We start from the raw sequence: 23532 nt of genomic DNA on the forward strand, positions 1-23532 counted from the left end.
TGCTGGTGACTTCAACCCTTGGGTTTTTGCTCCTCAGGATGCTGAGATCTGAGGATTGAGGTTCCAAGCCATTCCTGGGCAGAAAACTGTGTGAGACTCTTTAGCTCCAAGGAACTAACAAAATAGCTGGGAGTGAAATTGTAACTTAAGTGGTAGAGTGCTAGCCTTGAGCAACAAACACCAAGAGAGTGCCCAGGCCCTGTCTGATTACTTTTGATAACAGATAGATAGGCAGATAGGCAGACAGATCCTGCCTCTGAGACTGTAGATAATAGAACACAATGATAATAGGAGAACACAATAATTACACAGGGGGGTTCACTGGCTAGAATTCCGCTGTCCCCACGGTGACAAATAGGAATGGAGGAGGAGGAGGAAAAAAAGGAGGGCTGAGAGAGCTAAGCTAGACCAGCCTCAAAAAGACACAGAGCCCTTTACTGCAAAGTTATATGAGGAGGAGGAAAATTACCGTGGCAGCGGCCTCTTCTAAATGGTCCTCTTTTAAATGGTTCCCGTGGGGTCTGCTGGTTAACTGTGTACAAAATAGTTTCATCTCCCAGGTTAAGGATTATGTTCAAAGAGCTAAAAATCTAGTGAGCTATGAAGTTTGGAAAGACTCAATCTGTTCCCCGATTTTCTTTTTCTTCTCCATTTACCTTTACCTGTGTGCATTATTAATTTTTTTCTTTTTCCCAGGCCTGGGGCTTGAACTCAGTGCCTGGTACTGTCTCTGAGCTTCTTTTGCTCAAGGCTAGCACTCTACCACTTGAGCCATAGCACCACTTCTGGCTTTTTCTGTGTATGTGGTACTGAGAAATTGAACCCAGGGCTTCATGCATGCTAGGCCAGCACTCTACCACGAAGCCACATTCCCAGCTTGACTTTCCAATCCTTCAGCATTACTGTCAATAGAGTAATTACATGCTCTATTATATTTCACACAGACCCGACACGTCTCTTCAGTGTCAGTGTTATTAATCAACCCTTTGGGAACAATTGCTGGTTGTGTTGGTCCAAATAAGTCGATGACCCCATTTACAAAACACATGTACAAACCTGGAAAAAAAAGTCATCAAAAAGGATCATTTTAGGAATCTGGAAATTGACCCAGTATAGACAACAGCTTGAAAACCATTCTTTTTGCTAGATCATCGTGGAAGAATAGCAAGAGTTTGTGACTTTCTTCCCTACAGCTGTTCCTAACCCCAACATTCTATAGTCATCAAATCTGCACAGGTAACATGCTCAAGAGGCGGAGTCAGAGAGAGACTGTCTCAGGAGAAAAAAAGAAAAAGAAAAAGCTTTATCAATATAAGGATGGACATGCACGTGTGTGCATGCACACACATACACACACAAATGTACAGAAGAAATCTTTGAAATGAGAAGGTAATAGAAGGATGAAGACAAGCCATTTCTTATCCCAGAATTTTGAGAAAATGTATGTCTTTGTATAAACTAGACCCTGTTTGTGGGCAAAAGAAATCTAGAGCTATTTAAGAACTGGCCACGACTTTGAAGGTCCTCTAGGCCCCCAGATAAATCGAGCACTGAGAACGGAAGCGTTCTGGGCTGAAGATGCACAGATCACAGGCTACCCCAGCTCCTGAAGCAGATGGAGCCGACAAGCGACGCTGCGCACATTTCAGAGAGGAACAAGAAGAGAGATTTATTTAATCCAGGAAAGTGCTGGCGTTTCCAAAAAGCATTTTGCAAACAAACACATTTTTTTTTTAAAAGAAGAAGCTGGCAATGTTATAGAATAAAAAAATCTATAGTATCAGGTTTTTTTAAAACCTGAATCTAAAGAGTTGGTTTCTACAGACTTCATTGTTTCCAGGGTGTAGTTTATCCCTGAAGAATTAATTATCAACGAAAGAGTAGATAAATTGGCCTTACATTTAAAGGGTTCTGCTCTTCAAAATGGAAAATGAGAAAAATGTTCAAAAATCATCCATGTGATAAAAGGCTGCTGTGTCTAGAATACAGGAAGAATTTTTTTCCAAGCCAAGAAGACAAACTTTTACTTTTTTTTATTTTTAAATTGTGGTGTCAAGCTATGGATTCATCCATGCTAGGCAAGACTGTATCACTAACTACGTTCCTTGCCCCAACAAAACAATTTTAAAAAATTAAAAAGGAAAAAAAAACAGAAATTGAGCAGAAGATGTAATTGGACACTTTTCCTAAGGTGATATGCAAATGACTCATATGTAAATTACTCATGTAAACAAATCATAGAAATGCTACTCATTATTATTCATTACTAATATTTCTCAGGTAATTACAAATTGAAACCATGACAGGATAGCAGTACGCCATCACTGCAGTGATAATAATAATTTTAGAAAAGGATCAGAATTGCCAATTGTCTGAGAAAGGAGGCTTGGAAACCGATGTCATCATTTATGTACAATAGTGGAAATGTACAATGGTGTAGACACTTTAGGAAACAAATCAATAGTTTCCTGAAGGATAAAAGTACTTTTACCAGGCAACCCAACAATTCTCTGCACATGTATTTGTGTAGAAGTGGAAAGCCACACCCAAATGAACACTTGCGATGAACGTTTATAACCGCATTACACATAATACCCCCAGTTGGTGTGTGCCTACCATGTGTGTATATGTACATAAAGCACAGTATGTATTCATGCAGTAGAACAGGTTCTCCAGTTTCAGAAAAACCAAAGTGCCGTATTACTTACCCATGCTCCAAAAATACACTAAGTGGCAGAAATAGTGGCTTGTACCTGCTACCTACTCAGGAGTTTGAAATCTAGAGAATCACAGTTTAAGTCCAGTTTTGAAGGGGGGGAAAACTGGGAGATCTCGTCACAACAAACCAAGAGCTGTGTATTGTAATAGCTCCCTGTCATCCCAGCTACACTTGACTTGTAAATAGGAGAATCGCTATCCAGAATGCCCAAGGGCAAAAAAAAATATGTAAGATTCTATTTGGATGGAAATGAGACCCAAAAGGCTGGCAGTTTGGGAGAATATACGTGAGGATGGGAAGAATTACAGCAGTGGTTGCATTCTAAGGCTGAATTGTGGCTGGTTTCACGACCACCTTCACTAAAATACTTACTTTAAAGCTGATAGGACTGTGCTGTGCATTTATATAATAATTAAAAAATTAGTGATCAGCACTTCCAAGTGTCTGAGGAAGGAACATTGAAAATCTGAGGCCAGCTAAGTAGAGGATCTCCTGAGAAAAAGGAAGGGAAGGAAGGGAGGAAGGAGAAGAAAAGAGAAGGAAGACGAGGAGGAGATAAACCTCGCTGTTGAAAAGCTTTGGTTCAAGCTTGATTTCAAGAAGACGGACGAAGCAGAGGATGGGAATCCAGCGATAATGAAATCCGCAGCCTTTGAGGACACAGAGAGACAGAATAAAACCAGGGTTGCACGCTCCTGCAAGGGAAATGCCCGCTCTGGTGTGACATTTACTGGCGCTGATCTTGTTCATCAGTTCCCAGTCTTGATGACAGGTAGAAATAACGACTCAGGAGTCATCGTACGGTGCCAAAGATGAATCTAAGTACAAGCATTCACAGATTGCATGTATATTTAAAACTTCTGTCTACCGCACCTCGTAGAATGTCTCACAGCACTAGAGGATGCTCTGCTAATGTCTGTTCAGTGAACAAATGCACGTTCTGACGTCTATACCGCGTTCCCTATGAAGGATGGAAAACCACACACATCGCCCCTTTTTCGTTCAAATACCAGTCATGGTTGAACTCCACCCTGAACCGTAGGGAGGAGTAACAGGGGTTCCCCACAACCCTGGCACGTGTGTCGTCCACGGATGAGAAGACAGTGGGAGGTGAAGGTATTTCCCGTTTAAAAGGCCCCGCTTCTGAGACAGGCTCCTGGCTTTCCAGGGAGTGCTCTGGATTTGGGGACCTCAGGAGCATCTCTTCAGAGTCAAATCGAAGTCAGGTAAGACGATGGATTGGATTTCTACAGTGCTTTAAAAAAAGCAGCGTACTTGAATCCGGCTCAGCCTGTTCCCCACGTGGTTGGTTAACCTCGCACCTGACTCTACAGAACCTGCGTGGTCGTGAGCCGGTGCGTACCCAAATGTGCACAGCTCATCCCGAGGCTTCTCACAGTCTCTGCCTGCGCCGTCTCCGGACAGTGGAACACACCAGCCCCCGTCCCAGGCCGTGGCTAGATAGGAATATACTCCCATTTGTTCCTTGGAACAACCATAACCAGGGAAGACTAATTCTCCCATTGTAGAGATTAAGGCCCCCAAACTCAGGCAGGCCGAGTAATCCATCAGCAAGTATCTGTGGGAGCTGGACTTCTCTCCGTCCTGGTCTGTTGGGCTCTGCTCTGCCTCTCTCTAATCTCTGTAATGAGATGCCTGGTACTTTGTGTCTAAGAACAGGCTGGATCACAGCGGCATCTTTCTGCTCTTGAATCATCTTTAAATAAAATTTCTATAGTCTACGTTTAGAAAAGAAGAGCCAGAAAAGTCTGTTGAAGGACACGTTTATAATAAGTGTACATGCTATTACAATATATATGTATACATATACAAATATATATGTCTCTTATACTTTGGACATCTCATTTGAGCCTCTTTACATGCCTGTGGGACAGTAATGTTCCTTTTGAGCTGTAGAACTCATCTGTTTCCTATTCACACACACACACACACACACACACACACACACACACACACACACACACACACACACACACACACACACACATATGCACCCACGCATACAAGTTCCCATCTAGAATGCTGTCATTGCCTCTCTTTCTCTCATATGGAACTAGTTATGCAAAACTAAAAGAGAAACGAGATGAAAACTTACAGTGCTGCAGTTCTGGCGCCAGTTACTTGAACAGATCGGCGATTCCTGTGGAAATAGGGGGAGGATGATCGGTTTCACCTCACCCATGCCCTGTGGGCCAGACTCCAGCGGAGGGTCCTAGTTAATCAAGCCCCCCAAGATACAGGCAGTGGCTTAGAACGCATGGCCATTGCCCTGGGATTGTATTAGCTGGTGAAAAACAGACTCTCTTAATGTCAAGACACCAAACCAGAGAGCTCAGACAGCACCAAGCCAGCGTAACAGTCATAGCGGTAGCAATAATGACATGTGATCGCTATGCGTCTATATGTGTGTGTTTACCTTCAAGGCCCTGGCTGTCCTTGAACTCACTGCCTTTCTGCCCCCATGCCCCCCCCAATCAAAGATACCCAGATGCAGAAGAATATTATTTTCAAACTACTGAAAATTAAACTATATACTACAAGGAGGCAAAGGGACAAAGAACTCTATCATCCCAAAGTAAGGCAACAGGATGATGTTACCCCTGACCTCCCAAGAAGAACTGGAAAAAAAGAAGAGAAGGGAGTAAAAAGTTCAGCCATGAGACGAACGCTGCACCTGCCTAGAATCCTTTCCCCTGAGAAATTACACTCCAAAAGTGGAGGCAGAATAAGACTTTCTCGGATAAAGGAGCATTGAGGAGATGTATTTCTTGTAGACTTGCCTGAGAGACGCTTTGAAAGATCATCTTCGGAGAGAAGGAAGAATGTAGGCCAGAGACGCGGACTCCTGTGAAGAGCACCGGAGGAAAACCAAGTGATGTGGAAATAGAAAAGCTCTTAGGATTTTATTTTCGATCAGCTTAATGGAAGCCGGTTTGTTCATCGCAGCAGTCCACGTGTTCATGTTTCCTGGTGACAGGAGTGACCGTAATGACGTGAATGTGGCCCAAGCTGGCCTTGAATTCCATGCTTCCTTGTCTCCACTTTATAACCCCTGAAGCTGGGGTTATAAAATGCCCACCAGACACAGTTCATCATTAAGATTATTTTGTAACTAAAGGATATTCACACTGTCTGTGGAATATGTATCAAATAATTTGAAATTGGGCTTGGATGAATTGTGCATGCATATTGAGAATTATAAAGCAACCACAAAAAAGTGAAAAAATGATGAAAAGAGGGAATATGGAATGTTAAAAAATGTTCATTTGTAATCACAAAAAGCAGAAAAAGAGTGGAGGGTGAAAGAGAATAGGAAGGGGACAAAAAGACTAGATATCAGCCCAAATGTCTCATCAATGGCGTTGACTGTCCACATTCTAAAACACAGAACTCGCCAAAAACCTAAGAGCCAGCCGGGCACCAGTGGCTCAAGCCTGACATCCTAGCTACGCAGGAGACTGAGGTCAGAAGATCGAGGTTCAAAGCCAGCCTAGGCAAGAAAGTCCATAAGACTCTTATCCCCAGTTAACCACCAGAAAACCGGAAGTGGCTCTGTGGCTCAAAGTAGTAGGGCACTAGCCTTGAGTGAGAGAGCTCAGGGACAGCGCTCAGGCCCAGAGTTCAAACCCCACAACCCATCAAACAACAACAAAACAAAAACAATAAAAAACCTAAGAGCGAAACTACATATGGTCCTCAAGAATGCGATATTAAGTAAGAGACATATGTAGATAGCATGTAAGTGTATGCTGAGCAAAAGAAAGCAGGATTAGTTATATTAATTTCATATAGAACAGACATCAAAGTGAGGAAAAGTATCAAGTATTTATATGTGCTCCAAGAAGACATTAGCATGTGTGTATCTAATTGGATCAACATAGTGAAAAGAAGAATAGATAAATACACAGTTACAACTGGAGGCCACATCGTCCATCTATTATTGAATAGACCTAGCAGGAAGAAAATCAATAAGTACATCTCTGTACTGAACAGTGCCGTCAATCAACCGAATATGATTGACAGCTATAGATGACTCCAACAACAACAGAATACACATTCTTCCCTAACTCATACAAAGCACCTAGACAGGTCCTATTGTGGGCCATAAAATATGGATGCAATGCAAAAGAATAATGCCCTTGAACTCAATAGAATTACAGAAGTCAACAGAAAGGTAACTGTACATTGCTCAGATGCAGGGAGGTTAACGGATGGACTTGCGCCAGAGGAGAGATTCCAAAAGCAATGAGAAAGTGTTTTGAACCATGTGAAAGTGAAGCCAGCAATATTTATGGCGTAGAATAAGAATCATGTATCCATATTCTTGTCAAATGGTGTGCACCTGTATCTGTGATTCATATTTGAACCAAAGCCTCAAATTCTGACCTTTCTTTCCTTCCTTCTTTCTTTCCCCTTCCTTCCTTCCTTCCTTCCCTCCCCTCCCTCCTTCCCTCCCTCCCTTCATTCCTTCCCTCCATTCCTTCCCCCTTCCCTTCCTTCCTCCCTCCCTCCCTCCTCCCCCTCCTCCTTCCTTCCCTCTCTCTTTTTGGCGTCCGTCTCGGGGCTCGGATTCAGGGCTTGGGCGCGCTGTCACAGAGCTGCTTTCTGTTCAAAGTTAGCACTGCACCACTTGAGCTCCACATCTGCCTCTTCTTTTCCTCATAGTTCACCAAAGATAAGAGTCTCACAGACTTTCCTGCCCGGGCTGGCTTCGAACCACGATCCTCAGCTCCCAGCCTCCTGAGTAGCTAGGATGATTTTATAGTATGTGCTGTTTTGTGACTATTTCATCAGTACTAAAGCGAGGACACCCTGTTGTCAGTGTCACCGAAGTTCTGAAACTGCCGGCGCTGACCCCGGGACTGTGAGCACCATCAGCTCTGAGTCACTGCCCTCTGCGGTGCTGGCGTGGTTGCCAGTCCTGTCCGTGTCATTTAGACTGGCAGTAGTACAGATGCCGGAGATTACGCGGTCATAAATAAGGCCCTTTAATTCCAAGAGAAGGTGGGATGTATGAATCCGGAGAGGCTGGAGTTTCAGGAGTTTTACAGTGGATTCTGCCTCTGATTTATGGCTTCGAGGAAGAGACTACTTTCTTTTTTTTTAAGTACCTTTTGGCAATTATCTGCTCAAGGAAACAAGTGAACTTTCCCTCATTCGTCTTTCTGAGTGATCTGGAAACCGGTGCTCCCGATGGTGTAGGGGGCCTTCCTGTGACCCCCAACTGGGGAAGCTGGGGTCGTTCTGTGGGATTTCAGATCCCTGTGACATCCTGGCCTTTCCCGAGGCTCAATTCAGCAGTGCAGCCAAGACACGCTGGGAGGTGGAAAGGGGGAGTCGAGGCTGGTGGTGCAGTCCTGGCGAGGCTGGTGCTCCAACCTCCTGTCGGAATTGCTCTGCGCTGGTGGGACTCAAGCCGTGGGCTCCAGTTTCCTCCCCTGCAGAAAGAACAGAAAGAGAAGTTGGGGTGTGTGCCTTCGGGCGCATAAATGCCTGCCAGTAGCGCGCACCAACTCTTGGCTAGCTAGAGATGCTCGATTTCTATAGCGAGCGTTCGCAAGTTCCTCCTCGCTCCATCTTCTCGTTCTTAACTCTTGCAGACTCTGCCTAGGATTCTGGATAAGCTGGCGCCAGCCTTCACGATGAGCAGCTGCAGCTTCTCTGTGGAGAAGTCTCGCGCCTCCACAGCCAGGGTGGTGGTGTGGCGGGAGATGGGCGTGGCCAGGAGCTACACCATGGAGACCAGCTACTGCGGCTGCACCCAGGGTCCCTATCAGGTATGTGGCCCCCTACGCTTCCCACCTGACCGTCGCGCACAGAAATGGGGGGCGGGGGATGATAGTTGCTCACCGGTCCGACTGAAGCCTGGGCCTGCTTCTCTCGTCTGCTTGGTCAAGCTCCGTGGATCCTGGTATCCCCATGTGTGTGTTTGCCAATGTGATTCCTCAGTCAGCCATCCTCCCCAATGACCTCCACGCCCAACCTGCACAGAGCTCTCCTGGCTCTTACTTGCAGGCAAATCTGAGTGGGTTTTTGTTTGTTTTGTTTTGTTTTATTTTTGTCAGCAAGTCAGCTGGTCTCCTGTGTACCATCAAGGGCAGAGGTTGTGTATAGAGGCTGTTTACACATTCCTATCCTTCATTTGTCTTCCGTGTGCCAATCAGAACCAGAGTACACGCACGCGCGTGTGTGTGTGTGTGTGTGTGCGCGCGTGTGTGTGTGTGTGTGCGTGTGAGTATGTGTCTATCTCCCAGAATGAGTGAGTCTAGGGCTTCACGTGCACGTGTCCAGGGAAGTGCTCTTGTGTAAATCATCTTCTTTCTACAGCTATATTAACTGCTTGAGCAGCTGGATGGCTGCAGGAACCAGCTCCTCTGGCTGCTCTTTCCCGCTCCCCTCCCATTGAGAAACATAAATAAGGGACGCGGTGACAGTGCCAGGCTAAATAGACTCTTTTAAATTTCTTAGGCAAGCTGACAGACTCCTCCTGGGTAAGTTGGATTCAACCCCAACAATACCTGCACTTCACCAAGCATTCAGGCTCCTGTTGTTGTTGGCTTTGATACCGTCCTGGAGCAGCCAGGAAAGTGCTTTGGCGTCTACGTAGCCCTGAGCACGGAGAAATCTGTGAGCTATCAGGGTAGAACAGCAAGGGACAGGTGAAGAACACGATCCCAAGTTCCCACCATGTTGACGCCGAGAGACGAAGCTGCTCTCGAATCCTAGCAGTCAGCTCCTCTAAATGGCGGCCCTAAAGGATTATTCTGTTACTAGGTGAATAGGCAATGAGACCGAATCAATCCCGCGTGCGATGGTCCATGTGGGACAGAGTTGGGCTCATCAGAGGGGCATCGAGTGTACCTCGCGTATCAGATGTGATTGTTCATGCGGATTTCTCTCTCGTTTAATCGCCCAAGATTCCTGTTAGGACACACGGGACTGTTCTGGGAGCTTATTTCAACAGGAATCTGCTGTCTCTGTTGGTATTTAAAACCTCGGAGATTGGGAAGGCAAACTAAGCCTGGAGTCGTTTGTTCTGAGTGCCTGGTACCTCTAGGCGGTGCCTCGCCGCATCATGCCTCTTCGTGGTAAGGGGCCTGGTATTTGTTTCATTCAGCCCTGCACAGATTTATCCGACTCGTGGCTTTCATTGACTCTGTCTCACCGAAGTACCCATTCAGAATAACAGCTTCCAGTCTCCTAAGAATCAGTACCGTCCGCCATAAATCAACAGGACATTGAAAGTCCTTTGGAGCTGTTTGAAAAGTAAATGGCTCACGGGTCAGGCCCTTTCCGAGGCGCTCTCTTCCAGGTGTAACATACATAATGGCCACTAGAAATGACAAAGAATGAAAGGGGCTCACCCGGGGGGATGGCTTTTAGGCCCTGACATCACCGTTTATCCCGTGAAATTTTCCATATGGCCCTTGCTTGAGGTCTCTAAAAAGGAAGGACAGGGAAGGGACCTGGCTACAGAAAGCCCTGACCATGCCAGACCAGGGTTTGGTTTAGCAATCCCATTCAGTATATGAAACACCTCTCGGAATGGATTGGTTTTCTCCTCCTCTTTATCTTTCCTGTCCTGAACCCCACTGGGCGACTGAGCCGAACCGCAGACAGCACACAAAAGGTTGGTGAGTGATTTTACATATGAGCAAGGCCCACCCTATGGGAAGAAAGCTGGTCCAGATTTGAGGAGTTTGGATCACTCTTTTTTTTTTTTTTTGATGTTGTTTTAGGTTTATCATAGCCTATCATCTCTTTAAATCAGTCTAGAAACTTCTATCCTGCACATATTGCAAATGATTTTGGTCCATTGGCAAGCCGAGTCCTAGCTGGCCTGGAGAGGATTATTGTTAAGGTCATCCTTTTCTTTTTCTGTTTCGTTTTTTCTTATTGAGCATTACCATTTATCCAAAAGATGGGGAATACTTAAATACGCCCAGGAGGGACATCCCTTCCTTCCTTCATAAGAATATAAATATTTTTGCAGTTTCTCTGGTTAACATGGCTTTAAAGTAGTTCCAACTCATTTCTCCCCCAGTACACTAAATGCCTGATTTGTTAGTAGTGAAATGAAATATCGCCTCTCACAGTGACATTTGTGTTGGAACTGTGTTAGGGAACACAAGCTATCACCTTCCAATAATTATTATTAATATGATGTTTTTCCTGTTCTCTCTTCCAGTCTATAGCTGGCTAATTTTTTAAAAAATATTCCTGTTTGTTATTTATTGGAGATGCAGTCTCTTGTTACTAGTCCTACACTTTGTGAATAAGTTGTATTGAGTACCCAAGCCCCACTCACTGAGAGACTCAGCCCACCTGCTCAGGACCCGCACCTCAAAGCTATAGGGGCTGTGGAGAGGAAAGCCAGAACGGAGGGATGTAACCTCAGGGGCCGTTCCCTGGGGTCTGCGTGGATGCTGTGTGTTTCACACAGAGCGTCTGTGATCTGGGGGTCACCTAAAAGGCCTGGAACTCTCCTCTGGGTTGCTAGTGATAGGATTATATCCTGAGTCCTCCTACCTAGCCAGCTGGAGGCAAGACTAGCTGCCTGCAGAACAGAAGATTGGAGAGGGATCCAGTGGTCTTTGGATCTTCCCTGCTAGCAGGCTCCTTGTTGTACCCTTGAAGTGACCTTTCCAATACCCACAGAGGGAACTTTCAAGTCACAGCACTTCCCACAATTCTTGGGGTTTCTAAGTCTTTATCACAATGTTAAAAGCCTTTTACAATCCTTGGTGTTGTGTGTGTGTGTGTGTGTGTGTGTGTGTGTGTGTGTGTGTGTGTGTGTGTGTGTGTGTGTGTGTGTGTGTGTGTGTGTGTGTGTGTGTGTTTTAAGTACTCAGTGCTTAATCTGGTGTAGAGTAGGTATTAAAATTATGTGTGCTGAAGCTGAGTTTGGGTGGCTCATGCCTGTCACCCTAGCTACTCAGGAGGCTGAGATCTGAGGATTGTGGTTCAAGGCTAGCCTGGGCAGGAAAGTCTGTGAGATTCTTCTCTCCAATAAACTACTCAAAAAAAAAAAAAAAAAAAAAAAAGCAGAAGTGGAGCTGCGGCTGCTCAAGTGGTAGAGCGGTAGCCTCTGGCAAAAGAAGCTCAAGGACAGTACCCAGGCTCTGAGTTCAAGCCCCAGGACTAGCACACATGTACTCTCTCTCTCTCTCTCTCTCTCTCTCTCTCTCTCTCTCTCTCTCTCTCTCTCTCTCTTAAAAATGTGTATTAAGGCCATGCACTGGTGGGTCATGCCTGTAATCCTAGCTACTTAGGAGGCAGAGATCTGAGGATTATGGTTTGCAGACACCCTGGATGGAAAAATCCTCATGAGACTCTTTATCTCCGATTAACCCCTCACACACTGGAAGTGGCACTGTGGTTCAAAGTGGTAGGGTGCTAGCCTTGAACAAAAGAGCTCCGGTCCAGCTCCCTGAGTTCAAGCCCCACAACCCCCAAAATAAGTGTGTTGAGTCAGTGAGCTAATGAGTGAATGGATATTTCCAGGTGGCCAAGTGATTCTCCTCTGTCTGTGTCCCTCAGGGAAGGATGGGGTCCAAATGTGTTCAGAAACCATTCAGAAGTGGAGATGTTCTGGTCACTGTAGTACATGACACGTGTGTGTGTGTGGGGGGGGGGGAGACACAGACATCACGGAGGAGACCTCTCAGACCCGTCATTGCAAACATGATTTGAGAGCGCTGAATGGGTTCTTTCCTGGAGTCCGGTGAGCCGCCACAGCTGCAGAATCTCTCACGTGCTGCTGGCGGCTGCCGTGTGGACTGAGTGGCGTCTGCCCGGCCACTCGGCGGCTGTGCCCACCCCTCCTCCAGGTTGCGTGTTAGGACACGGGCACCGCGCTTCCTGCTCACGTCTGTGTTCTCCACCAGACATCGCCTGTGGCTAGGGGAAGCTGCCTTACCCAAGCGGCGACTCTTGGACATCCAGCCATGGCTCGGGGTGGGGGACAGAGGCCTTCCCCGCTCATCCGCTTCCTGGGGGAGCGGATGGGGTCTCCCTTGCGCTTGCGCTGTGGTTTGGCCTGCCGTCGTGTGCTCCTGCGTTCCTCTCCACGCGCCCCAGCAGGTGTGAGCCTCAGCGGATGCTTTCAGGGGAGACGCTTCCATCCATGATTCAGGTTACGTGTTCCCTTACGCCACTTTAGAACCGGACTGCAGTTGTATGTCTCTGAGCAGCCTTCCTTCCTTCCTTCCTTCCTTCCTTCCTTCCTTCCTTCCTTCCTTCCTTCCTTCCTTCCTTCCTTCCTTTTCCTGCCTGCCTGCCTGCCTGCCTGCCTTCCTGCCTTCCTGCCTGCCTTCCTTCCTTCCTTCCTTCCTTCGTCCCTTCCTCCCTCCTTCTTCCTTCCTTCTTCCTTCCTTTTCCTTCCTTCCTTCCTCCTTCCTTTTCCTTCCTTCCTCCTTCCTTTTCCTTCCTTCCTTCTTCTTTCCTTCCTTCCTTTTCCTTCTTCCTCCTTCCTTCCTTCCCTCCTCCCTCCCTCCCTCCCTCTCTTTCTTCCCCTTCTTTCTTTCTCCCTTTCTCCTTCCTTCCTTCTTTCCTTCCTTCCATTCTCTTTCTTTCTTTCTTTCTTTCTTTCTTTCTTTCTTTCTTTCTTTCTTTCTTTCTTTCTTTCTTTCTTTCTTTTCTTTCTTTTCTTTCTTTCTTTCTCTCTTCCTCTCCTTCTCTCTCTCTCCCCCCCCTCAGTCCCTCTTTCTCTTTCCCTCTTTCTGTAGTACAAAGGAGTTGCCACTTCCACAAAGCAGTTGCTGAATGTGCTTCCTCTTGATCAAAGTCAACCCTTTCAACGTTCTCCCCCCTCCCTTCCCCCCTCCCCCCTTGACTTTTCTTAATTTTGCAGGATATAAGTAGATTCTTGATTGCATCCTCTCCCCCTCCCTTCTCGTCACTCATCTATCCTGCCCTTTTCTATTGCTTGCTCCCTGGCGTTTACTTTGTTGAACTTTGACTTTGCTTTCTAGGGAACTGTGCTATTTGAGTTCTGCCTTGCATCGACTGTATTTCCGTTAATACATGTGCAGCCACTTGGACACCACCCCACGTGCCCACCTACAGGTTTATAGGCAAATTCTAGCTCCCGCATATGAGGGAAAACACACAGCCTTGTCTCTCTGGGGCCGACTTACTTCGCGCAGTAAACTTCCCTTCCTTGCTTTCAATATCATCAAGACACACATTCTACATAAAATAGTTTTTTTTTCTTTTTCTTTTTTTGCTATTTGTTTATCATTCTGGGGAGAGTACCCATAGGTTTAAATATATCCTTGAAAGGGTGTGTGATATCCTTTCCTCCAAAATAATAACAGTTCGGAGCTCTACCCTTACCTGGCTGAGTTCGTGATTTCAAGACTAGGATGTGTTCATTTCTAGAAGAGCTTGGCTTGGCTCCACTCTGTGAAAATCACCTGAGTCGTCAGGCGTGGAGAATTTCCCTCTGCCTATCAGTTTTCACAGGAGCAGTGACGCATCTTATTAAGTGTGTACGGGATTAGCTCAAGTCCAGATCTTCCTCGACTGCACAGGAAGCCGGTCCGTCCGGGAGGCTTTGGCTGGGAGGTGGTGGTTTTGCTCACGCAGCTCTCGAGGTGGTGGAGGTGGGAGCCTCACCTTGGCTTTTATCAGCCAGGCCCACCCAGGGGCCCGACCCGCTGGCCTGGAATCTGCATTCCGCAGGGATTCCCCGCGAGTTAGGCCAGGTGGATTGGAAGTGGTCAGGAATTCTCCAAAGAGAGTTAGGGAGCTCTGACCTTTTTTATTAGGGCAAGGAAATGGTTCTGGGATCCAGCCATCCATCTGTCCATCCGTCCGTCTGTCTGTCCATCCGTCCATCTGTCTCTTTCTCTTCTGTCTCTGCCTGTCTACACTAGCAGCACATGTGACTATGACTTGAAAGTTGGAAATTAGCCGCAGTATGAGACATTCCACGGATCTGGGCAAGCATGTCAACGCCACCTGAGCTCTTCTCCACCCATTCTCTAACAGCTTTCCCTTCCTAAGGCATAGGGAAGAGGAGAGGTTTTCCTAATGTCTGTTTGCTATCCGAACATCACACCATTTCCTGGTAGGTAGACTTACAGTCTAACTGAATACCAGGAGGTTAGAACTGAAGTGTGCGTGTGTGTGCGTGTGTGTGTGTGTGTGTGTGTGTGTGTGTGTGTACGCGCGCGCACGCGTGCAGGTGAGCACAAGGGGCAGAGGTAGATGAAAGAAGAGAGGAAGGATGCAAGGATGTAGTCATAAGATTGTACACATACATATATATGTAGTGAAAATGGACCAAGGTAAATTAGGGGGCATGGGGGGGGGCGTTGGGAGAGATGGGGAGAAGCGCAGGCTGCACTGTACTCAGAAACTGCCACATGGAGCGGAAAGCCATCTGTATGACTGCTTCAAGAAATCCTATTCACACAAGATCCCAATAGGAAATCCCAAAGCGCATCCCTGCTCTTGGCATGAGGACGGTTCGAGCTGCTCGTGCACGATTACTGTGCCCCCAGGAGTGTTGGCCGCCTCTCTCTGGGCGCCACCCCCCTGCCAGCTCCGTGCTGGGAGGCCCTTGCTCGGGTGAGGGAAGTGCTCCGCCGCTGGACTCCAGCCTGGCCTTTTTCTTTCACCTCTTCCCGTGTGATCTCCAAGCAGGTCCCGTGCAGTTTATTAACTCACTGCAAGCTTGATGCTGTGCTAAAGCATCGCCCTCAATCTGCCGCCCAGAGCCGCCTCCTCGCGTCTCTCAGCAGTGTAATAGAATATTAAAAGGAATTAACTAAAAATCAAGAGGCAGAGATGCTAATAAGGCTCCCAGCAGGGGCCTTTCCTAGGATTACCAAAAGCCCTGGGAGTCTTGCATTTGAAATACCCAGAGTGGAAGAGGATTCCTTATAACAGAAATGAGGAAGGAATCTGACACGGGAGAGAATAATCCACTAAGCCTCCAGTCACCTCTGATGCTGGAGAAATAATTTGGCTTCAAAGGACCAAGAAGAAGAAAAGGTGGTTTATCTCTGTAAATCTCACTCTCCCTATGCGGTCAATGTAAATGCAATAAAACTCATACCCCGAAGGAGTGGCCGTCCAAGACTGAAGAAAGCACGGATGGAAGTCAGGGTTGTATGCAGCCTGTAGCGGTTGAGAAAGAGGACTGACCCTACCTGAGATGGTCGTCCTTGGCTCTTGGAGCACGACTTGAGTCCCTCAGGGTAGCATCTCGTACACATGGACTGAACAGGGCAGAGTCCAGCGAGGAAGAGTTATCCAGCCTGTGTTCTCTGTCCATATAAAGTAGAACGGGCTCCAAACTGCTGTCCCCATTTGTGTAGCCATTCAAGGAATCCAAGTCAGGATAAAAGACATCAGTCATCCCCAAGAGAGTAATTTGGACAAGGCTTTGTTCAGAGAGAACTATGGCAGAGGAAGAGAGCTCGTGGCATGGATCTGCCCCCTGCGCCCCCGAGGAAAAGATAGCATGCCAGCCCAGGTCCGCCATCTTGTCTGTCTTCTTCGTGTCAGATCTGGGTTGAAGGGTGACAACTGGACGGCTTTCTGAGTGCAGGCTCCCCTTTCTGTTTCCTGGAAGTTTGTGATGCCAACGATCTATTGTCAGGGCTGGGAAGGTGGCTCAGTGGTAGAGCGCTTGCCTTGCACGCATGAGGCCCTGGGTTCGATTCCTCAGCACCACATAAGCAAAAAGAAAAAAGCCGGAAGTGACACTGTGGCTCCAGCGGTAGAGCGCTAGCCTTGAGCTGAAGAGCTGAGGGACAGCGCCCAGGCCCAGAGTTCAGGCCCACGACCAAATAAATAAATAAATAGATAAAAACCAGTCCTTCCTTCACCATTTGTTTGTCCTTCTGACTTCCTCGTTTCTTTTGTAGCTCCCTCTCCTTCATTTCGCTGCTGGGCACATTTTGGTTCAGCAGCTCTGTCCTGGCATCTGCGAGTGCATAGGCCTGCTTTGTCCTCTGACTCTCAGGTGAGGCTACACAGGAGAGGCGGAAACTCAAATTCTCCATCTATGGCCTGCTCCTCCCCACCGTGTCCCCATTCCAATAGATTTCGGCTTTTAAGGTTCATTTTTAAAACTAATTCTTTTTACAGTGTCAGTGTTCATGGACCGTAAATGACTAGAGATACTTTGAAATACCTGGGACCCTGTTTTTAGAAAGTAGATCTCTTCAAAATAGATTTCTAATTGTTTCCTCAGTCGATGTACATTTGTTAGGTTCACACTTGGTTTAAGCTGAATATATGTGTATATGTGTGTGTATATATATGTGTACGTGTGTGTAGGTGTATGTGTATGTATATATAGGTGAATGTATATATATTTTTTTCACTGAAAACACTTAAGCCAGATACATAGCCACTGCTCATTCATTCTTCACCTTTCATTCATCATTTAAGAAACAATTTTTAATCCACCTTATGTTAAGTGCCAAGGATATGATATGGAGTAGATCTGACCGCTTATTGCTCTCCCAGAGTTAATAGTCCAACTAGAGAGACAGATGATTAAATCAGTGAGAAATAGTAGAAGACTGGGAACGGGAAGATCCCGGTGCCATAAGAGAAAACAGAAGGAAATGATGATTTAGGACTTTGGTCAATGTTGGCTTAGTAGAATATGAATTTTCCATTATGCTGTGTGTGTGTGTGTGTGTGTGTGTGTGTGTGTGTGTGTGTGTGTGTGTGTGTGTGTGTGTGTGTGTGTGTGTGTGTGTGTGTGTGTGTGTGTGTAATTGAAAAAAGATAAAATCTGGTGAAATGGAAGGTGGTTATCCAACGGTGGACCAGGACCGGGAGGTTCGTTTTTTTTTCATCTTAATTTCCTTTCATCCTTCTCCTGTCTCCTCTCATATTCCTCAATCTCTCTGTGGAACTGTGTCTCGGGGTTTGCGTTCCGCTGCATCTGAGCTCATCAGTATCTTCAGGTACTTCATCCTGCTCATGACTCCAGAACATTCTCCTTAGGGCCATCTAAGGGACACGTACGGTCATAGCTCACTAGGAGAAGACAGAAGGATGAAAAATTGCCTTGAAGTCTCCAGGCATGGTAGACCCCATCTGTAATCCTAACTACTCAGGCGGCTGAGATCTGAGGATTGAGGTGACAAGCCAGCCCAGGCAGGAAAGTCCTGAAAATCTTATCTCCATTAAGCCAGCAAAAAGCCAGACATGGAACTGTGCCTTAAGTGGTAGAGCACCAGCCTGAAGCAAAAAAGCTGAGGGACAGTACCCAGGCTCTGAGTTCAAATCCCAACCAACACACACACACACACACACACACACACACACACACACACACACACACACACACACACACACACTTCAAAGTCCTCCTTAGCTTGATAAAGAACATAACGATTCTTTAAAAATGTCTTAATTATTGTAATCCCAGTGAAATCCTGGTTACATACCTCACCCAAGTCATAATAATAAAAATACCTTCCCTTTTCAAAGTAGCCAATGGCACAAACAAAACCAAAACACCCTCATAAATTGTATTATCCCAGAAGAGGCAGATAGCCAGGCTAGACCAAAGGAAGGGAAAGGAAGTGAATAAAGGAATGAGAGCCCGGGACATGGCAGGGGCATGGGGAAGGACAGGGAAGGGCGCTGTGAGGCGGTCAGGGCAGCTAGGGCCGTCTGTCTGCTCAGCTCCACGAGCATTTCTAGACAGCTGCAGACAGTGCCCAGAGGAGGACAGGGCGCTTAGCAGAGCAACTCCATGGCCCCTCTTCTCCTGCTTTCCATGAGCCAAAGTGCGTCCTTACCCTGAGAGCTGAGTTCACCTACAGAGGTCGCACAGGGTCGCACCAGGGCGGCTTCCCCCAGGGCTCCATGTCCAAGTCCAAAATGATGGAAGCACAGCTGAGTTGGAAGAGAGCAGCAAGAAAACAAGGACAATCCGGATCCTCTGCAGGTCCAAACGCCGGAGTCTAACCAGGGTTGAAGGCCTCGGGGGAGCCTTTCACCCGCGTTGGAGATCCCGGCTGGTCCCTCAGCTCTTCAGCTCAAGGCCAGCGCTCTACCACTTGAGCCACAGCACCACTTCCAGTTTTCTGAGTGGTCTATTGGAGATAAGAGTCTCATGGAGTTTCCTGCCCGGGCTGGCTTTGAACCTCGATCCTCAGATCTCAGCCTCCTGAGTTGCTAGGATGACAGGCATGAGCTACCAGCGCCCGGCCCCTTCTTAATATTTTAATTGTAAAATTGTAGCACAGTGAAGCGATAGCCAACCCCCCGCCCCCCAAAAAAAAAAATTTGTACTCCGCGATCTTTAACCCTGAAGTTTGAATGGCAGAAATTAAGTTCCAGAAATGCAGGGAGATTGGTGTACACGGGTGTCACCGCTCGTTAATGGTGAAACGCGGGAGTCATCTCAATTCCCCTTCAGTGGAGGATGAGTGAAATAAATAGTTGTCAGCTTGGATAACGATGGCACAGGCCGCAAAAGACAGGCGGAGGTAATTAATATTCACGCGGCCTTTCCTACCTCTGCACGCTTGCCCTTCACCGATTGCACTTTCTTAACCTTTGGTGTAGTCGCCAGGAAAAAAAAATAAAGGTGATGGTTGCACCTTCTCCTTCAAGGTAAATGTATGTAACTCTTATTGTAGTATCAGACAGGGAACACTAGCTGCCTTTGTCTTTCTCCCATCCCAACATCTCACTGGTGTGAAAAACCCAAGACGGGCAATTTCAGCGGCTGACCACTGGGCAGTGCTGTTTCTGAAAGGTTCTATCCCCCCCCTCACCCCCATGTTGATGAGATTTTCAGAGGTTACAAAGCTAGCAAAAGCAATTATCGGCCTGACATCATGAGATTTTTGACCAAAAAAAAAAAAAAGGTGGGGGAGGGAAGTGTGGTCATAACATTTGATGCATACTGATCGAGATGCATTGTGTTCATAAACTGCTTTTTTGAATGGTAACTCCTTTGTACACCACCCCCAAATGTAGAATTTAATAGGGACAAAAGGAAAGTCCTGTATTTGGTTAAAACTAAAGAAACAACTGCAAGAAATTTTATAAGAAAACATGCAAAGATTCTTGAACCTCCTTTTCATGTAAAGTGAACCATATGTGGACCAGGACCGTTACAAGTGTGAATGCGATATTCCAGTATATTAAAATTAAAATAATGCCTACAGTGAGGAAAAAAGATATTTCTTCCTTTCTCTTTTTCCTGACGAAGTCTAATTACACTGAGAGAGAGAGAGAGAGGAAAAAAAGGGTTCCATTCAATAATATAACTCAATTTTCAGGCACCATGGAAGAGCTGTAGGAGAATTAAGCCACGGTCAGGCAAAAAGAACCCTCGTGATCAGCTGCAGGAGTCAGAGGTAGGAGGTGTACAGCCAGGGGACTGGAGGAGGAGAGGAATGGGAGCAGAGGACCTTCGACAGCTGTGTGTGTTGGATGGCTTGGGGCAAGTAGAACCACAGATTATACCATCATTGGAGGAAGGGAAGAAGGAGGGCTACTTGGAGAGATGTCCAGGAGATAGAATGGACCGGAAGGAGATACCAAGTTAGGCAAGGTCATGAGAGATGAAGGACCATTTGATTTTGGAAAGACAAGGAGTCAGATGCTCTCGTGTGTGTGTGTGTGTGTGTGTGTGTGTGTGTGTGTGTGTGTGTGTGTGTGTGTGTGTGTGTGTGTGTGTGTGTGTGTGTGTGTGTGTGTGTGTGTGTGTGTGTGTGTGTGTGTGTGTGTGTGTGTGTATACAGTTCCACACACAAGGATGTGGAAGAGCAGCTGAGCTGCTGCCGACCCCTTCCCAGAGACTGGGTGCAGCCTCACCACAACTGATCTTAGCTTTGTTGCAGCCACATTTAAATTCTAATGCTTTATTATTTTTCTGCTGTGCCAGAACCAGGCACTGTTCACTTAGAATATCAAAATTGATGCTCTACTTCCTGAGCCACAGCTCCACGTCCAGGCTTTGGATGGTTAGCTGGAGAGAAGAGTCTTAGGAACTTTCCTGCACAAGCTGGCTTTGAACCATGGTCTTCAGATCTCAGACTCTGGATGCACTAGGATTATAGTGATGAGCCACCAGTGCCCGGCTTGGAACATACCTTTTAATTTGAATATATTTTCCTCACATTCTGACGCCTCCATTTCGATAGACTCCTCCTTGATTTCCGCTCCCATCCGGATCAGCGAATAGCAAGATGGAGTAGCTGCGTTTCATGGAAGTTTTCCATTCAGTCTATCACCCTGGAAAGCAATTCATGGGTTTGTTTATGTTCTAAGTTCCCACAAAACAGTGTCCTAAAAGAGGCCCTTGTAACGACCATTGGATGGATTTCCAAATTGGATCGTTAGCTTTGCAGTCATTTGAAATCTCATTCACCCTTAGCCTCCTCTGCCAGCTACTATAACAAATCAATTTGTGTGTCCTAAACGAGCGTCCTCGGGCCCTAAGCAAAAGCCCACAGATGGACTGAGCAGAGCTGTCATAATCAGCATCCACATACAGCCGGAATCACCGGCTTTGCCTAGGTACCGACTTAACATGATCATCTCTGTCCTGAAACTATCTATCTATCTATCTATCTATCTATCTATCTATCTATCTATCTATCTATCTATCTATCTATCTATGCCTGTTAATCTAAGTCATCTACAATGCTTATGCTGTAGGTCTTCGTGATTGTGAACGACAGGATAATGAGTGATTTCTTTATGTGCTTGTCATGAGCTTTCTTGGCTTGGCCCTGACTCTATAATAAATCATTTTTATCGGCGCTTAGTGTGTGTTCTTAGATTTGCCTATGTGAGACTAACCATTGCTAGAAAACCATAAAGTAGTTGACCCCCTTAACCACCTTCCTTTTAAGATACAGGAATGGTTATCAGACACGAATTGGGTGACGCGTCTCTGGCCACACAGAGAATGACTTGACAGTGCCAGGATCTGAGCGAGCCCTCCTGGAGCTCTGACTCCGTGCTCCCTAATGCTGACAGGTGGAATTCCACCGTGCATGTGGTGGGCCAGCGTGGGCTTCCTCCCAGCACTGCTTCACTTAATGTAGGCTGTGTTTTTCTAATTGTCACTCTACGGGCGGGGACGCGGAGGTACGGGAAGGTCGAGTCATTCATCTCAAGTCACCGGGAGGAAGGAAGGAGTCAGGGATCGGGCGCCTCGGCCTTGGCAGTGAGCATCTGGACCCCACGGGAACGGAGGCCTGGTTTGCCTTGGGTGGGACGGCCTGGCAGGCAGAACCTGGGGGGACCCAAGGCCCGGAGCGCGCGGGCCGGCCCCCGAGAAAGAGCCCTTGGCTGGTTTTGTGTGAATCTGTTGTTGGTTCTTTGATTGTAAAGGTATGCGAGCAGTGTTCATTAAGGGATCTTAGAGGATGCCATTAGAGAAAGCCAGGCACCCGTGGCTCACGCCTGTCATCCTAGCTACTCAGGAGGCTGAGATCTGAGGATCACAGTTCAAAGCCAGCCCAGGCAGAAAAGTCAGTGACACTCTGATCTCCAATGAACCACCAGAAAACCAGAAGTAGCACTGTGGCTCAAACGGTAGAGTGCTAGCCTTGAGCAGAAGACAGCGCCCAAGCCCAGAGTTCAAGCCCCACAACCACCACCAACAACAAAAAGATGATAGGAGAAAATGTCCAACTTCCCCGCTCATATGACTTAACAGTTTGTATGCATCGTTCCAGAATCATACGCCTAGACTCACATGTAACCCACGGAACATATTATGATGCTTCTATAATATTTAAATATAGGATCTCTATCTGTGTTGTACAAACATAAGGTGGATAAACACACCCATGTGCATACAAATACTATGTTTACTATGGACAAAATACTTGTGAGAAATAGCACTATCTGGTAATTGTCTTGAAATCTACCACAGTAGCTGGGGTGACAGGCATACACCACCACACCTGGCTGACTCTGCATTGTTTTTCTTTTCATCTGAGACCGTGACTTGAACTTGGTGTCTGATACTTTGTGTGCTCCTTAGCAGGTGCCCTACCCCTGAACCATGCTCCAGCCCCCTGTCCTTGTATTCTTAACAAATTAAGGTGCTTAGTAGTTTTCACCCGGCATTCATTACATTACCAACCATTATAACCCCTCATCTCCGTTTATTATTTGTTTGTTTGTTTGTTTGTGTGCCTATTTGTTTCTGAGTCACTATTATTTCTCTTCTTGCCCACCTTCGCCAACTTAGCATACCAGCTTGCCATTGATTTTGCTTGAATCAACCTTGAATTAACTATACAGAGGTTAAAAAAAAATAGAGTGATCATTTCCCCTTCCATATTACTGGTTTGAGGACTTGTGATCAGACGCTGTGGTCTGGTTTGGGGAAGTTTTGTTTTTGTTTTTGTTTTTGTTTTTGGTCGGGGCTTGAACTCTGGGTCTGGGCGCTGTCCTTGCGCTCTTCAGCTCAAGGCTAGCACTCTACCGCTTGAGCCACAGCGCCACTTCCGGTTTTTGAGTGGTTTATTGGAGATAAGAGTGTCACAGACTTTCCTGCCCAGGCTGGCTTTGAACCGCGATCCTCAGATCTCAGCCTCCTGAGTAGCTAGGATGACAGGCGGGAGCCACCGGCGCCCGGCTCGGTTTTGGGCAGTTTTGAGGAAGGCTCTTAACACGCAGCGATGGTTCAGCGAATGTGGAAGCAATGAGTGACCTGTTTAAAAGCCTGTCGCGGTGCCCCGTGTCACCGGCTAAGCTACAAACGCTCAGCCCGGGAAAGTGATTACTCTGAGTTGGCATGGATGCTGTCCTCAGACATTGGACTTGAGTTTGTC

The 23532-nt window shown here is 46.7% G+C and overlaps 1 protein-coding gene across 1 annotated transcript in view; it reads left to right on the forward strand.

Moving 5' to 3' along the window:
• Agbl1 (AGBL carboxypeptidase 1) overlaps positions 1-23532 on the forward strand; it is a 384335-nt gene that overhangs the window by 221627 nt on the left and 139176 nt on the right. Inside the window, exon 21 of the mRNA XM_070042743.1 lies at positions 8341-8517. Within this exon, the coding sequence (XP_069898844.1) occupies positions 8341-8517 (177 nt within the window). The remainder of the gene's footprint in view (positions 1-8340; positions 8518-23532) is intronic.

This window comes from Dipodomys merriami, unplaced genomic scaffold (assembly GCF_024711535.1).
Source record: "Dipodomys merriami isolate MVZ:Mamm:240054 unplaced genomic scaffold, mDipMer1.0.p SCAF_33, whole genome shotgun sequence".
NCBI classification, from domain to species: domain Eukaryota; kingdom Metazoa; phylum Chordata; class Mammalia; order Rodentia; family Heteromyidae; genus Dipodomys; species Dipodomys merriami.